Below are 19,276 nucleotides of genomic sequence, written 5' to 3'. Positions count from 1 at the left end.
TCATTTATTTTAGAACGATCGTGATATAATTTGTCTATATTAAATGATGGTCAACGCCTTAAACTACACCATAGTAAGTTATGAAGGGCTTAGGCTAAAGACAAAACGGCATCCATAACCGAAAAGGATGTAGAATTAACTGTATACAATGCTAGCATGTCATTCTGTTTTAATTATTGATAGGATTGCAATTCAACATGGCAGCTATAAAACTATAACCTGCAGACTTTAATTTCTTAGAACAAGCGCTAATAAACCAAGAATTTTCAACATTATTACATAGATTTAATTTTTTCGTTTACGCATTAAAGCTTTTAAATAATGACATGGGATATTCGACGCCTATTGCTCAGCTAATAATTGCTCCGTTGATATTATTTCTGATTCGAGGTGACTTTAACCGTTCAATAGAACCAATTAAGTTTCACCCGCAAAGTTTCAATACTCGACTTCCTTAAGAAATGAATATCTATTGGGTTCTTTTCCTATGAGAATAGCGACGTCCGAGCGTTTGCGGTTCCTTAACTTTAATACTATTTCTGTAAGATCTGATCGAATGTAATTATCATGAATAGTCGCATTAAGTATTAAGCATATTTTATATTTCTTGACTAACAGAGGGAGTTCTGACAGGACATAGCTGGAAATTGAATTTCCAGTAGCGATAACTGATATCCAATTCAATTGGAATTTGATTACAATATCTATTAAGGACAATAAGTTGGAGTGATAAGATTGGAGTTAAATTAAAGTTTAGATTACAATAAGAGTAACCTTGGTGTCCAGGTCTACTTTTTCTGTAAATTAAACCACATACTGAAATAAGGGTAGCGATACTATTTTACTGGCAATGAAATTGATGATTACCATTTTGAACTGAGATAATCTTCAATTATGAATTCTTCTTATGAAAATCCTCTAACTTTATTTAAATATGGAATTATTACGCTTTCATCAGCTAATACCTAACTTTAATTGCATCGAGAGCTAATTCACCATTACTATACTGCTATTTACTGAAATTTCTAGTTCAGAAATGAATTAGTTACGTAGTTATCTAACTTATCTTAAATATCAATTTAAAACGATAAAGTAGGGTTATTCATTTATTGAAAAGTTTATGCTTTGAATCGAAGTTAATAACGAATATGAAATATGATTGCTTTACATTGTCAAAACCTGGCTAATCTAACATCACCACTTGTGTTAGTATTTCATAGCGTATTTTACTACAATAAAATCACAAGGTTGGCTAAGTAATTAAATTTTATTCATCTTTTGAGACAAGAAATTTTTTTTTTATCGATCACCATTAGGCTACACTATGATATTTATTGGCACAAAAAAATTTTCAGGCCTCTTTACTATAGACTATAAGATTTAAATGCAAGTTTCAGAATGAACATTGATTAATGTAATGAAATGACTAGTGTAGAGATCAAGCTACAAAACTTTAACAAACTTTGATTCTACTTTCGTTGCACTCCGGTCGACTTAACGCTAATGCTTTGACACCAAATAAAATTTGGGGAAATAACCGAACAACAATTTATTACAAAACAAAAATGGAGAGAAGTATAAACCGAACAACCTTACAAATACTTAGCTTTAAGTATTAATAAAATAAATGACAGACTTAAAAACTGTCAACGACCAAACAACCTTTCAAAAAAAGAAGAACGTTTTAACTTACGACAATTCGACCCCGAAGGCTTTTAAATTCAACAAGTTCTTCAAATAAAACCTTCTTCTACTCTCTCTCTAAACTTTCTAATTGTACTATCATTTATAGGCTTCGTAGAGCCGTCAGAGGTATTTAAAACTAAACATTTGCTAACCAATCGCTCTTAAGATCCGTTTTACAAAACTACTTTGCACCATTTAAGAAAACAACAATTATTCAAAGTTCAGACACAATTTACCCTACGATTCCCTTACAAAACGCTATAAACCTAACAAGCTAACTATAAAAATACATCAAACTTCATTTCTAACATAATTTCTATCATTAATACACTATAAAAGTCTAAAAATCAACCTTTAAACATCAAGATTTAGTCATAAAAACAACATTCTAACTACCTAACAATCAACACAACCTCTGCCAATTTCCATCTTATTTTCTACTTTCCTCACTATATCTCCTAATGTGACTTCAAGTCACGTCATAAAATTCCAAAGTTTCAAATTCATAACAAAAAGTCCAAATCTCAAAAATCAACTCTTACGATATTTTTCATGAATAAAAATCCAAAAATTAAAACAAAAAAATTATAATTCAGACATAAATTAAAAATAAACCCGACCGGTTCCAAAACAAGAAAATTATATCGGACACAAACCCAACCGGTCGCAGAATCCGAAAACTATATCGGACACAAATCCGGAAAAATTTGGTTTTTATAAAGATCACTGTAATCGCTTATCAAAAAAATTTATATGACTATTACGACTACTTTTCTGACATTAACCGCATTAGTATCGCTTAGTATTCGCGAGTATTGACAGTTGATGTTTTAGCGTCAGATTGTACGGTAACTATACGATTATAGACTTTATTACAGTACTTTATCGTCATGTTATAAATCCCCTTTCTCTAAGGATAGGGTTTTGCTACTAAGTCAAATTCCTTTACAATTTGAATAGACGATCAAACGCCCTTTCTTTAGATTAGGCATTTGCTCTATAGGGCTACTTCTATAGTAATCTATATAATACCTTGTAAAATAATGAAGAAGAAAAGATGGCGACATAATGATTTGGCAGGGTAAAACTTAAAGACACTATCACTTTCTAGGTATTTTCTATAGTAAAATAATACTAATTACGTACTAAGAACTACAAAGGACTCTACTTTTAGTCCTTTTACTACATTAAACTATCACAAGAGTAAACTTTCAGCAAAGTTTGTGCAAAACTTTCGGTTGTACCATAAATTTTTTTATTAGCAGATACGAGGAAAATATCACATTCAAACCGAAAACGTCGTGCTTTAATACTGTATTCCATTAATTTTATGACATCAATTAAGATTCGGTGCTTTAATACACCTAAAGATGCAGCATGATATAAACCAGCTAATAATATATACTAAACTAGTATACGTATCCATCTGCGTATACTTTATTTATAAAATAATTAATATTTCAAGTAATGCCCATGAGATTGCTATATTAAACGTTAACTTATTTTTAATTTGGTTAGACTTCATTTGAATGCATATGTATAATCTGCCTTTATTTCTAATCTCTATGGCTTATATATAGTATGTTTCTCTGGTGTTTCCAGTACATTCCATCTTATATTAGTGTTATCAGTGTCATACAGCTAAACCACAATAATACCGTTGAACATTTACGTACAGTTACTAGTGACATGAAGAACTAATGGTGAATATGATATTTCGCTACTTAATTACTAATTATAACAATTTAGTGAATCTAATAATGGTAAAAGTTATAGAAAGGTTATGTATTCGATTAATTTATAGAAGATTCTCGTATTTCACCAGCTATACTATCCTTACCAGAAATTCGATAGTTGTTGAATGAAAAGTTGGCCACACTCGTAACTGCTTCTTGACGTGTATTTAGTTCGGGCCGATAAAAAATAATGTATACTTTCGGGATAAAAAAGCAAATTAGAGGAATTAGTCCTTGACCAAGACTGGAAAAATAACCCAGCATTTGCTTCATTTCACCACGTAGTGAAAAATATGTCGGTACGGAAATCGCAGCTGAGATATTAAGTAAGAACGTGGCTAAAAAGATGTATCGAGCTTCATTGAAATTGTGGGGAAATGACCTAACCTGAAAAGCTAATATCAAGCTTACAACGGATAATATAAATGAAAGTCCAAGTGATACCGTTAATGCTGGAGAATTAGCATAATCACAGCTTAAGTTGATATAATTATCAGCTGTAATTCTTGTCGTGATTGCTATTGGCCGCAAAATAGTTAGCAACAATATGAAAATCAAGAAAATTGTCAAGAGAATAATAATCAACATGACTTGACTCTTGGTTTTCGTAAGCTTTGATAGTAGAGAATTTTGACCGATTGAATTTCGAAATATTAACCAGATTTGTATAGTTTTACATATCACCGTTGTCATTATACCAAGCTGTGTAAAGGCTATTACTATTATTTGCCACTGACATATTAGCTGAGAAACAGGCAAAAACTGGATTATAGTTGATGGAATATCGAGAGCTATAAAACTTAATAAAATATTAATCAATACAAAATTAGATCCTTTAACTACTGGTGTTGTACGATACATAATCATTAATGACCAAATAAAGAACACCATTATCGTATATAGCGCCGCTGTTATATAAAATGTGATGATAGCACTACTGTTCCAGCTAAATGGCTGAAGTTCCATATCGATACATTCGGTTTTATTTTTATTGGCTTTCGTGAAATTTGTACATTCCTGGCAATCTAGTGAATTTATGGTGGTGCTAATACTTTGTGATTTACAAGATACACATAACCAGCAGCATCTTTGATTAAGTACTGTGATATTGGGATTATTAACACGATATGAACCCGGCTGACAATTATCTGAACATTGCGCTTTTGGTATCTCATACCATGGTTTATTACCATTCCAATTTATCATTTGGATATTTATATTTAAGCCAAATTCTTCACTCCAGCTACCTATACTGACGGGAATTATTGCAGATTTATTATTTTTATTGACTGATTTAAAATTAATAATATCGATATTAAGTGAACTACTTCCATCGGACTGAAAATAGAAAAACTCGTCTGTAAAGGTTTTAAACTTTACCTTTTTAAAGAATTCGTTATACTTATATTGATAATTCGAATCGAAATGTAAATTATCAATCGACGGACAATAACTTGTATTGCAGCCTAATTGATCATGTAAGGTATGAGCTAAAGCTAGAACACTATCTATGACAGACGCTGAAATAGGATTAACAGTGTAAAATGAATGTGCAAAATTTTGTTTGACGTGATAATCAATCTTACAGCTCGTCTTGTTAGCTTGATCTCTACGATTTCTTAAAGATTGTAAATGTTGGTGTATAGCACGTACAAACCAAGGATTTTTTACATTATTACATAAATCAAGATGATTTAAGTATTGATCAAAATTGTTTATTCTTTTCATATTTGGACCAGCACCTAATACTCCATCAATTACGCTAGAATTGATATTTTTAATTCTTGAAGAAAGCATCCAACTGTAAGAACCAATCCATGTTTTACCCTCTAAATTTTGATTTTCAGCTTCCTTTAAAAATCTGAATACAATATTTTCATCTCCTAATAAAGCGATAACATTTGTCCGTTGCTGATTTCTTATTGCTGTAATGACACTTCTAAAATCCGAGGTAGTATTTTTATCATAGAGGATTGCCTTATATGCTATACAAATACCATGTTGTCGTAACTGTAAATCAAATTTTACGACGGCTGAATCTAAATTATTTGATATTGCAAGAACAATACATATCCAATTCCATTTCATTCGGGTTAGAACGTCGATTATGATTTTCGTTTGGACATCTGGAGATGGAGAAGTACGATAGAAATAGGGGAAGAATTTACGATTATTCAATGCAGGATTAAAAGAATTATAACCAATCTGAATAATACGTAGACTACTAGTGTAAGAAGCCAATGATGTCGTGATATGTTCAGATTTTTCTGCAAGAACACCCAAAATATGGGAATGATCAGTGTTGCTACGATTTAATACCTGTGACCCGCTAGAATAAAGATCGTGAGTATTTGTAGACGATCCAGAGCAATTATACTGATCGTAATTTTGTTGTTTAGGCAATAATATTAATTTTGTTGATAGCGAAGACATAGCCAGTTGTGGCGAAGAACAAGAATCGATTATTGTTAATCCAAGTTTTATACCAGGTAGTAAATTTGAATTGTTATTGACTAGCATTTCGATAGCATAGATACTGGCTTGTGTTAGTTGTATATTAAGCATACTATAATTAGAGCATTTCTTAAATGAATAGTTATAATTTAGTGAATTAGGAAAGATTCCAATAATTTGAAAATTAGCTTTTTCCGAAGCATTATTAATAGATTGATTAGAAAAGATCAAGTAGCAAGATATCAGTATAATAAAAGGAGTTTTGGCAAATTTTTTCATGGCTATGTTTACACAAAGATAAGATAAAGCAAATGTAATTTTTCGGTCATCATAATGTATGTTTAGCATACATACTTAATAGGTAAAGATTTACTTTTTGACAATTCTGCCAACACAAGGAGAACATTTGTAATGCAAAAGCCGGCATTAAAGTAAGGGAATCTTTCAGACTTTAATTGATATCATACTATAATCTAAAAATGTTGTGCTTTTTAGTATGTAAGGCTTATTTATAAGTACTGTGCCCGTTCTTATTATCTCAAGTAAAATCATCGTATAAGTAAAAAGAATTTAATTATTAAAGATTTGAGCATATGGCACATTATATCAAAAATAATAATCCTAATTCCTGATACTGTGAGTTAGGGCGTGGCAAGTTAATGTATTTTTCTGGCTTTTGTTAAGATTTTTAAAGAATACAGTATTGACTTTTCTATAATACTTTTCTATAATTAATTTTCTATAATAACATAACTGTAAAGTAGACGCCATATACATATTTAGAGTTATGCTACAATCTAGTGGAAATTGACTTTTACTAAAAATAGACTATACCGTATTTAGAAGTAAACACTACACAATCGCTCTTAAGATCCGTTTTACTAAACTACTTTGTACCATTTAAGAAAACAAAAATCACTCAAAGTTGAGACACAATTTACCCTATGATTCCCTAACAAAACACTATAAAACCAACAAGTTAACTATGAAAATACATCAAACTTCACTTCTAACATAATTTCTGTAGTGTATTTAGAATATACTGTAACTATATTCTACCCTTAAATATAGACATGTTGTATTGCTCTTATATTTAGACAGATCTACAGTCCGCTTACTCTACATTCATATATAGACTACTGTATTTAGTTATTACGGTACTCGCTGTTTTCTACAATCATCTGCTATTTTGTAACCTGTTATGGTATATGTTGTATCAAATTCCACAATCCGATTCTCTGCATGTGCTCTATCTTCAAAACTATAAATACCGGCGATTTCTACCTCAGAGTTCATTAGCCTCTCAGTTAGTCTTCTAGTTAGTTTCTCACAGTCTAATACTTCTACTCGTTACACACGACAGCTTGCACGCTGATCTACCGTAACTACCTCACTGTACTTCACATTACTAACCTACAATAAAGCATAACTTTTATAAACCCTTTGTTGCAATAATTGTAAATGGCGACTAAATCTCAATCCTCTGAGATATCGAACCCTCCATCACAATTTCTCATTAATGCACCATAAAAGTCTAAAAATCAACCTTTAAACATCAAGATTTAGTCATAAAAACAACAGTCTAACTACTTAACAATCAACACAATCTCTGCCAACTTCCATCTTATTTTCTATTTTCCTCACTAAACTCTGCTAATGTGACTTTCAAGTCACGTCATAAAATTCCAAAGTAACAAATTCACAACAAAAAGTTCATATTCAAAAATCAACTCTTACGATATTTTTCATAAATTAAAATCCAAAAATTAAAACAGGAAAATTATATCGGACATAAATCCGACCGGTTCCAGAATCCGAATCCGAAAAATCCGGATTTTATAAAGATCACAGTAATCGCTTATCAAAAAAATTTTATATGACTACTACGACTACTTTTCTGACATTAGTATCGCTGAGTGTTGACAGTTGATGTTTTAGCGTCAGATTGTACGGTAACTATACGATTATAGACTACATTACAGTACTTTATCGTCATGTTATAAATCCCCTTTCTCTAAGGATAGGGTTTTGTTACTAAGTCAAATTCCTTTACAATTTGAATAGACGATCAAACGCCCTTTCTTTAGATTAGGCAATTGCTCTAGGGCTACTTGTATAGTAATCTATATAATACCTTGTAAAGTAATGAAGAAGAAAAGATGGCGACATGATGATTTGTCAAGGTAAAACTTAAAGACACTATCGCTTTCTAGGTATTTTCTATAATAAAATAATATTAGATTCATACTGAAAGGTATAAAGGACTCTACTTTTAGTCCTTTACTACATGTAATTATTTTTGCAGATTTAACAACACTTATTCTATTAGATTTTTGAAGTAGCTTTATTTCCTAATTGAGCCCGTTGTGAAGCCTACGATTTTATCTTTGCTATAATTTAGCAATTTTAGGTAATCTAATGTATTTGTTAAATATTGTCAATCGTAAAAATAGAAAATTACTGATACATTTTCTTAGCGTAGTACTTGTGCTTGTATCAAGATAAAATATTTTTTGAGTATTTTCGTCGTGATGAATAGCTTTATTTATCAATTAAAGTAGAAATTGTTTTAGTTTACAGGAAAGCACAATGTAAACCAGAATTTTTGATCTAGTTTCTAATTTAAGGACGCTGTTCTATGTTAGATTTTTTGATTTAAGCTATTGCGATAGGAAGTCTTCAAAATATTACAGTAAGAACTAGTATTTGTGATAAAATTGAAAAAGATCAACTTCTTTAATTTGCAAATCCAGATCAAAATTTGGGTTTACACTTTACTCTATGTAAGAGATAATTACTTAATTAACGAACAAATCTAGTTATCGTTTACGAACAAAATTCTATACAACTATAAAATTAAAAGAACAGATGTTTTTCCTCTAAATCCAGGTGGTAAGCAATTCAAAGGGATTAATGTTGAAATCAAGTATTAAATAATTAGTCGTTTAATTATTACAACTCGTGCTTTTAATTGGTAAATCTGTGCCTGATTTAAAATCGTTGCACATTTTATTAGCAAAGTATGCATGATTGATCGGCCTGAAATCTTAATATCACATATTTTTAAGGTCTATTTTCTGTAAATGCTTGCATAGCTTGTATTTAGATAATGCAAAGCATCTTTTTTTATGGATGTGCATTTAGAAAACATTATAAAAATAGCTCTTAAGTGAACGCTTTGCTATACCACTGATTTTGATCAATTTCTTGGAGTACATCTAAATCCGGGATGTTGCATAGCTACGGATATTAGTAGATAATCATATCTAGCGGTAATTACTAACATAACTGTGCTAAATACGAATCAAGATCAAATATTCTAGCTAACATTCTCCTCTTCATAAAAGCAAAATAACTTTTACTTAAATTAATGAAAAAGATAGATATAATTACGAACAAAATTAAATATAAACAAAAAAATTTTATAAATTAGATGTTTATCTTCTAAGTCCAGGCGGTAGATTATACTTTATATCTAGCGAATATTAATAACGTGATATCTAAATTAATTGGTCGCCGAAATGCAGGAACTTGGTTCTACGGTGAAGCTCCGATAATTAATCAAAGGTGAGATATGGTGCTAGACCTAAGTGGACTAGTGGTGTTAAGGATGTTATACGGTACTTAGACGATAGGATAGTCGAGTTCTGTTAGTATATAATGTAGAGGTGATAGCTCGTAAAGCCTTAAGTGAGAATAAAAGTCACCTCAGAAGGCGGTAGAAACATATCTCATTAATTACAGAATGATACTGTCAAACCAAGGGATGGCAATCATTGCTAGCTTGGAATTTTTCATTCGTAGGAGCCATCTTGTGCGTAAAGCTTTAGGAAGCACTGTTAACTATATTAGATTGAGCTTTAAAATGAATTGGCCACTGACGATAAATTGACTATTGTGTTTCGTCAAAATATGTAATGAAGGATGAAAAGACTGATTTCTTTAGAGGAATTCAGCCTGATATCTAGCTATGTATATAGATTATATAGTCTGAGTCTGCTACCGTAATATTTATTTAGAGACAAAATTAAGTAATAAACTAATTTTATGCGCTAATATTGCTAGATGATCAATCGCGGGATCATTAAATAGTAGAATCAGATATAATACTTTATTGCAATAGTTAAGACTTAATAGTAAGGAATGAATTAAGGATAAGGTTTTATAAAATTAATACTGCGGTATACTCAAGCTTGTTAAGTTTTCAAGAAACTAATTCTCATGGCGAAGTTAATAAAAGTAAGAATAGCCTTTACCGGTTAAGTCTCAGTGTTATTTCTATTATTCGAATATCCCATGTCATTATTTAAAAGCTTTAACGCGTAAACGAAAAAATTAAATCTATGTAATATGTTGAAAATTCTTGGTTTATTAGCGCTTGTTCTAAGAAATTAAAGTCTGCAGGTTATAGCTTTATAGCTGCCATGTTGAATTGCAATCCTATCAAAAATTAAAACAGAATGATATGCAAGCATTGCATACAGTTAATTCTACATCCTTTTCGGTTATGGATGCCGTTTTGTCTTTAGCCCAAGCCCTTCATAACTTACTATGGTGTAGTTTAAGGCATTGACCATCATTTAATATAGACAAACTATATCACGATCGTTCTAAAATAAATGATTATGAACAAAAGATCCGATCTAAAGGAAAGTGGTACACTGACATTAATTTTGGATCGGATAGTATTAGATCAATTTCATTTGATGTTATTCTAATACAACAGCACTACCATTCAAATAGAAGTAGTCTTGATCTAATACGTATTGGCAAATGCTGTACAAAGAAAAGGCTAGCGATCAATACAACAGCAATAATTTGGAATGGTGGAGAATTTCCATTAGCGCACTGTAGCGAGGACTGTCCACCTTGCTACTTTACTAGTGTTAATGGTAAGCATAAAATGAGCTTTTCACTGTGTTGCTGGATGTGCAATCGATGTATATGTTCTACCATATGTACAATCACCAATCAAGTAAAATTTACTTCATGCAGCAATTTTGACTGCCCTAAATGAAAATAATACCCTATGTCTGACATATCAGATTACTTATTCCAAGTTATTACGGATCTTTTCGATGGCATTCTATTGCCTAACAATAACATATAGTATATTATTCTGTTATTATTTATTTGGATATTTATCATTGTAAAGCGAAATACACCAATCATAAAGGGCAGCAACTTCCTCTTAATTAAATCTACTCTTACCATATACTACATTATGCCTTCCATCCGCAGCACTACTCTTAGTTCATAAAGATTCATTGTTATGTTCAGTACAAATAGTCCTTTTTAGTAACAGTCAAATTTGGACGGCAGTAATCTTAATGAGAAATATTGGTCAGATTATGATAATATTGAATAAAAATTATGGTAGGAAGACGCTATTAGGAAAACTATTTGAAGCGCTGAATGTGTTAATATTTGTTGTGGCCATGATGTTAGCAATTAATTCCATAATTTTAAGCTTAATAGCTTGCTAACCAAAAAACATCATCATGATCAGCACTGGTACCTATTAATTGAACATATTTGTGGCTATGGTACTTCTCCAGCTTTTATAGCTGCTGTTGCCATTTGGACTACACTAATCATTTTAGGTCTTGCAATTTGCTATCATTGCCGTTCATTACCTTATAACTTAAACGATGCAAGATATACTTTCATAGCTTGCACTTTGTATTCTTTTACTATTATTATTACGACTCCGGCCCTAGCATTTACATCTAAAAAATTTCATGATATAGTAGCAGCTGTTATCTCATTAAGTAATGGGTTTATAACATTAGTATGATGCTACTTGCCAATAATATATGCTATTTATTATCGACCTGAATTAAATACTCGACGAAATGATATCGATGAAATTACAAATTATACAATTTTTAAAAACTTTAGACAGCTTGAAATAGCGGTAAAGAGAGCATCTAATATTGATCTACTTGGAAACATGAGTAAGGCGCAAAATTAGGGTAGTATTTTAGTGCAAATACAGAAGTTCATTCTAAAAAGCTACTGAAAATGCCTTTCAATAATTAGTTGCAATAAAATGTTATTATTACTACTACTCTCCATGTTTTCTTGGTAACAATATTATGGACAAAACCGATAATTCTAAATGTAAGGCTGGTAAATTAACAATATTTGGTGATACATCACCGCTTATATAACATCTATGTGTTTAAAATGATGCTAGCTTTTAATATCTATAGTAATATACAGAAGAAATGAAGTAATTGAAGACTCTATCAAAATATGAGTCAGTAATCTAATTTTTGTAGTTGATATTTGAAAATAAGTTAAAAAATTACTATCTACCCTGTAAAGACATATTTAAGAGTACATGTTCTACAGACATGCATACGTATTACAATAATTGCAAGTATTATTCCTATAAATGAAGTTCTTTTTCTATAGATGTTCTATTACAGGCAATTGTTTTAGAATGCTATAATACTAGCATTTATAATAACCTGAAATAAAATAGTTCAACAGCAATGGGCGATACTTAATAAATAATCTATATCATATCATATAATTTTGGCATATCAAAAAAATAAATAATGCATGTGTAATGTAACTAGTATTGTGATTGTAGACTGTTAGCCATGTTTAGTATAATGTACGGTAGATATTTATCCTAAGAGATATTTGGTAGCTATAACTATAGACTGTAGTGGCATAGACTCTATGCTAGAGTACAGATGACTATATACAGTAAGGTGTTGAGTTACTAATAAGGTTATAGGTAAAAATAGAACTGTAAATCATATATTAGGAAATGGTTAATTTATTGTACTTTGGCTGGTGCGAATAATGTCTACGTAAGTACTGTAGTGGTATCCATATTGGATTAAAGATGGTCCGCAGTAGAATAGTCTTACTAAGAATAATTTAACTAAGTGTAAAATGCGGTAAAAGGTTGCCATGCGGATTGTAGCTGCGAATGCTACGAAAAGTATAAAAGCATGCAACTTTAGATTATTCTGTTAGTTCTATGTAGAAGTCTTTAGTAGTAGTATTCGGCTAGAGTAGAGCTGTGTGTAGTAAATATTTGTATAAGATTCAATAAAGCCCTTATTTTTCTAAAACTTGGAATTTCGTGATTGATATATATCACAACATGATATTAAATTGATACACTTATGCTAACTTAACTATGATGAACTAGTCGATTAAACCAAGAATCTTGTAGGCACCATTATTTGACCGTCACATTTTCAGATTTCATTCGAGAGAAAAATTACAAGCAAAATCAAGTTAATAACGATCTCATTATCTTATGAATGTAAGCAAACTTATGAGGAAATATGTTTTTTATTATCTTGGGTTTTATAATAGAAGATTTCTTTTCGAGTTTAACTTTTATACCCTTTAATTAAACCGGTTCTTAAATTCTAAGCCGGGTAAAAAAAGCCATATATCATGCTGAATGATTTTTAAGATCTCGTAACGAATTGTGGAGTGTAAGCGATACTAATGTCTAGAAATGCTATCAAGTTATCATAGTGCAAGCAGAGTACTAAGAAAATAAAAAATAATTAATACAAAAATCAACTATATCAAGAAGACTTAAAGTAACATTATATAATTGTAATGTGTCAATATCTAACGAAATACAAATACGAAAACACGACATATAATATTTCAATAACGAAACTAAAGTTTGCAATTGAACAACTAATCATCTCCCTACTTCCGTTTTTATTTAGCCAACCAGGTTAATTTGTCATAAAAATAGTATCACTCTTAGAAATATTTTGAAATAGCTGGTATCAATAATAGTTTGTCTGTGCAACTATTATTACATCATGCTGCATTCGAAATCTACATTAATAGGGACAGTATCACAATTTCTTAGAAAATGTTATTGCAGCATACTATACGTATATTATCAATAACTAGTAGAACGTCAGAGTTATATTTAGGTCAAAAAGTCACACAATGTATTTGTCACAAACTAACTTCGTGACAAGGATAACTAACATGAAACAAATCTCTAAATTGCTAAAGTCTTTGGGATTAAGTATCCTTTAACTACCTCACAAGAATTTAGACGTCTTTGCTTCTAAGTTAAGCGACTAGAGAATTCCTATTTTATTCAGCTATCTGCCGATCTCAAATACCCTTCGGTTGCAGCTATCGTGAATGAGTCATCAATAGATTATTAAATCTAATTCATATTGAATAGCAGAATTAATACAAAGATATTCATAATCCTAGGTATGAACCGAATGATCCTGTACAATTAAACTACAGTATGTCCATTTACAGAATTATCTATGATATCATCTATAAGTGAACATCTTCAGGATATTAATTACAAACGTTACAAGACATAGCACCATAATCAGTTAGCATCAGTTACTAAATAAGAACTCTTACTACAGTAGAACATAATTTACTGTAACAATATAATAATGACTGTAGTTTTTACTGTAGGCCATTAATAGTTATCACCATATATAAATGCTAATTCATTAAACGTAATCATTAACTCTTCACGGTAGTTTGTAACTTGACACTGTGTTACTGTATTTATAAATGTATATTTTATGTATGATATCCACATTGAGCATATTGCCAGAGTAATATTTAGGCCAAAATTGCTTATGTTGTAACATAAATATAAGTTATAAATCGCTATGTTATAACATCATGTAGAATTAAGGATATCATGATTTTTACCCAACTTTAATTAGAGTTTTATTTAAATTAGTAAATTAAGAGCTTTAAAAAGAAATAGAATTAATGACAATAAATATAGTAGGTCTATTTCTGACGTCAATTTTCTATTAAATGATAAGATTAAAATTATTGATTCCTAATTGTTAGCACTGGCTGTTAGGATATTCAATATATTGTAGCAGCTTGGCTTTGATTAGTGGTAACAGTATTGAATGCAATAATACTATTTTAGTAGATGTCCAACTATAGTGTAAGCAATTACAAATTTTCAAAGCTAACTTAAAACGTACTGATAGAGCATTACAATAACAACATCAAATATTTATTATTTAAACGATATGAATAAAATAAGCCGGCTTGAAATAATCATTTTCCTGTTAATTGTATACATGAAAAGAGTTGCTTACATCCTAATTGCTTCCCCAACAACTAAAATTTATAAATCTTTGAATATACCAGCCTCAAAATTGAAATTCTCTTCATATTATTGAAGAAGGGTATTAATTACCTTTGAAACAAAAAATTTCATCTCACCATAACGAAGAACGTAAAAGATAGAATTTAAATAATGGTGTTGTAGTTTTAGCAGGCGACGAAATTTTTATCGTGACCTATATTTAAAGTAAGTCCTTAAGATAAAAGTGTCTTAAGTTTGAAATATCAAAATTCTTTATTGGGAGTAGAACTTATGATCGGATCTTAAAGTAATACTACAATAGCAAATGGTACTGAAGATTTGATACATAAAGGAATAAGATACAACGATTGTTCTTTATACATTAATTGTTAGAAATGCTATAAATTGCAGATGAAATGCAAGAATAATTCATTGTTTTTGGAACAATTTTATGTATTTCTTACTATTTTACTTAAAAGTTGCGGCAAAATTACAGCGGAAAAAATATAAACCTGCAACAAAGATCGACTAGAACTAGTGTCGTTAAGGTCTATAGATCTTCTTGACAGCATGGCTATATTATTGAAATTAAAAGATATATTTTTCCACAGCGTCTTTCTGTTAAGCCTAGTCAGCAACGTGACATTGAAAAATGAAAGAGCTCCAGTTTACAGCCAAAAATTTGGAAATGTTCAAATAATTGGTATTTTCCCAAATTCTTTACAATTTAACGAGACAACCAAGCTTTGCAGCCAGTGTGAACTAAAAAATGTACAACTAATGCAAGCTATGATCTATGCGATCGACGAACTAGTTAATAGAAATCCAAAATTACTACCTGGACTTAAAGTTGGTTGGACATTGATTGATTCCTGTAAATCGCGAGAACTTGCTATGGCTTCATTAGAATATCATTTCAGAAAGTCTAACATTTTTCAACTGCTATCAAGCCGAAATTTAAATTATGCCAATCTTGATCCTTTTGTCCGAACTCTGCAGTATAACTTAAATAATACAGTTAGTTCGGAACCGCCAATTATCGGCGTTATTGGTGAAGATTCTGACCATCTTACTATTCCTTTGGCCTATTATACAAGTTCCTTTCGCGTCATCCAAATTACCTATAATTCACGTACTACTGCATTAAGCTCTGGTGTTATGTGTCCTTATTTCTATCGCACGTCTATATCATATAAACAGCAAGCTGAAGCTATTGCTGATATTATTAGTAACTTTAACTGGAATTGGGTTTCAGTAATAGTTACAGGCTCTACTATTGATAGAGAATTCAGCACTACATTATTACGCCAATTCTCATTTAAGAAAATATGTGTCGCTAATAATATTGTAATATCTAATAATTATACCCAATCTGATATGATTAGCGCTATACAAAATCTGAAGAAAACGATTAAATCTAAAGTCGTTATTTTAACAGGTAATAATAAGATCATCTATGCGTTACTTAAGCAAGCTCAATCGCAAAGGCTTACTGGAATAACATGGATCGGTACTTATAATTGGTTAACCGAAGCACAAATAGCAAATATTAGCAGCGATATTATCCGTGGCGCTATTAGTATCGACGTCAATAAAAAAATAATACGCCACTTTGACGATTACTTACGTAAACTTAATTTATGCGATAGTCATGGAAATCCGTGGTTATTTGATGCACGGAAAGAAATTTCAAAATCGGCTACAGCTAACTGTAAATACGGTCCTCAAATGGCAAGGATTCTCAAAAGAACTTTTTACGTACCGCAATCATTTACAGCTTTTATCATGGACGCAGTTTTAGCCTTGGCGTATTCTTTACATCATAAATTAGGCTGTACTAATACATCTTGTCCCGCTCTTAATGCAATGGAAATTAATCGTGACCGAGAACAGTTAAATCATTGTTTAAGAAATATTCAATTTCAAGGAGTTAGTAGCGACTTAATACATTTTAACAGTGACGGTTCTAGTGGAACTGGATTTAACTTTGTTAATTATCAAAATGTATACATTAATAACTTGCAGTCGTTAAGTCCGATTGTAGTCGGTAACTGGAGTAAGGAAAATGGGTTAACGATTAATTCCACAAAAATAGTTTGGAATAGCAATAAAACTCCAACATCACGTTGTAGTAGGGATTGTAAACCAGGTTATCGCGTAAATCATGATTCCAGCTTACCTCTGAAACTGTGGACATGTTGTTGGAATTGCCGAAAGTGCTCTAGGTATAGTATCAGTACAACTTATAATCAGCTTAATTGCTCTAGGTGTCGAAATTTCTTTTACAGTAATTCAAATGGAACACAATGTATCAGTTATAAAGTTTTACGTTTCAATTGGAGAGGAGCTTTTGCAATTTTATTTTACATCATTTCATCTCTTTGCGTTATTAAAATGATATTTACATGGGTTGTCATCTACGTCTATAGAAATACTCCCGTTATCAAAGGATCTAATTATCCCTTGATGAATTTGTTATTATTCTGGTATGCAATTTGTATACTAACAGCGGGAGTATTTTTGGCACCTGATAACTCTACTTTATGTCAAATACGACTAATTTTAATTAATATAACTCAAATCGGAACCTCAGTAACAATTATTTGCAGAGTCAATCAAGTGGCATTAATTTTTCATCGCGGTTTCAAAAATAATTTTCAAAATCTATTTACGAAAACACGCACACAAATTATCCTTATATTTACGGTGTTAACCGTTACAAGTAGTATTATACTTCTGATAACTCAAATTCAACCGGTAAATATTCTTAAAATCGAGTTAGCAGATAATACTATGGATTTAATGTGCGATTATAGCTCTTCTCCTGCTTTGATTTGTATTATTGTATTTTGGCTCGCTACATTGATTTTAAGCTGCTATTTGGCCTTTCGTATTCGGTCTCTACCAGGTAATTATAATGAATCAAAAAACATCGCCGCAGCTGTGTTAATGTATGCCGCTATTGATATGATTGGATTTCCAGCCTTTCTGTCCACAACAGGGCGACTACGTAAACTTATAGGGTGTTCAGTAGCATTATTTTATGGAATAGTGACCAATGCTTGCTACTTTCTTCCCAAGCTTTATATCATCTTCTTTCAACCCGAGTCGAATACTCGAGAGCAAGCTATGGTTAGCATTGCCGAATATAACTTTTCAAAGGTCGATCCAAATTCTAAAGTTTCGGCAATATTGGTATCTTTTAATAAGAATTCATCGACTAGTTCGCCATTAGAATTAAGGAAAAAAGTAACAGCAAGCCGTATACAACCTCAAAATAATTCGATCACAGAAACTGAATATTAATGAAGCTTTTTTCCATGCGATGTTTTTCTATTGGTTCACCGACAGCATTGATGCGTAATTTGGCGCCTTTGCCAATTAGCTTACCAATCTTTATATGTGTACTTTGCTAGGAAATTTTCATTTCTTTCAGTTGGTAAAGACAAAACTTACCCTACTCATTTAATTCTCATTAAATTAACAATATTGCCTTATATTGAAGCTTAATTTTAAAATTCTTCTTCAAAGATTATATGGCAATAAGTATTGCAGCTTTAAAAAAACATCTTATTCGGCTTGATTACAGTAGATTTTACTTACTATCTTGCATATTAGTATCATGAACCCTATTACTTTATTTGGGTAAGAAATTTACAATATTATGTAGCATAATACTGTTAAGAATTATACAATATACGAGAAATTGTTACGAACTTTCTGTACCACGATTTTTCTTGTAATAAGATTAAAAGAGTTCACTAGAACTTGAATGTTAAACTGAAATTTATTATAGATATTAGTGCCATTATATGTAGGAAATAGTTAAAAAGTTCTACAACGGCTAACCTTGAATAGTAATAGGCATCTTATCATATCAATTAACGAGATAACTAAGTTTATGACGACTATCACAAGATAAGACGTATTGTGTTAACAGTGCTATCTAAGTCCTAATCTCAAAGATTACAGTTCCAAAATCAAAGCAAGTGTATGCGTTTTAGTCATCAAACATGCAGACTTTACCGTTATAACCTTGAGTCTAACGTAGTTAATCAATTACGATATTTCTACTTCGTAACAGTAATGAAATATAAAATATAACAAGAAATTTTACGCCATGGTGAAGACCAATATTTGGCGTTAGCTTGACAGTTAATGTTTTAACACGAAGTTATACGCTATAGTATGGATTATACTGTACAAGTGTACTCTACAATACGATACTGAAATATTATGAAAGCATCTTTCTCAAAGAATAGGATTTTACTACAGTTTTAGATTTATTCTAATCTCGAAAGGCTATCAAACG

General features: G+C 30.9%; 2 protein-coding genes across 2 annotated transcripts; one reads left to right on the top strand and one right to left on the bottom strand.

The window, feature by feature from the left end:
• Nucleotides 1-3,479: 3,479 nt before the first annotated feature.
• On the bottom strand, nt 3,480-5,942 carry TRIADDRAFT_59563 (uncharacterized protein; the record flags this gene model as incomplete). Its single annotated transcript, XM_002115495.1, has 1 exon — nt 3,480-5,942. The coding sequence occupies one exon, from the start codon at nt 5,940-5,942 to the stop codon at nt 3,480-3,482; it is 2,463 nt and encodes an 820-aa protein (XP_002115531.1).
• Nucleotides 5,943-15,744: 9,802 nt separating this feature from the next.
• On the top strand, nt 15,745-18,270 carry TRIADDRAFT_29561 (uncharacterized protein; the record flags this gene model as incomplete). The annotated part of the gene is made up of 1 exon (XM_002115607.1): nt 15,745-18,270. The coding sequence occupies one exon, from the start codon at nt 15,745-15,747 to the stop codon at nt 18,268-18,270; it is 2,526 nt and encodes an 841-aa protein (XP_002115643.1).
• Between the last annotated feature and the right edge of the window lie 1,006 nt (nt 18,271-19,276).

The sequence above is a fragment of the Trichoplax adhaerens genome, genomic scaffold, assembly GCF_000150275.1.
Source record: "Trichoplax adhaerens TRIADscaffold_11 genomic scaffold, whole genome shotgun sequence".
In the NCBI taxonomy this organism is placed as follows: domain Eukaryota; kingdom Metazoa; phylum Placozoa; class Uniplacotomia; order Trichoplacea; family Trichoplacidae; genus Trichoplax; species Trichoplax adhaerens.
Note: the sequence above shows the minus strand (reverse complement) of the source record. Positions and strands in the feature narration are given on the sequence as shown.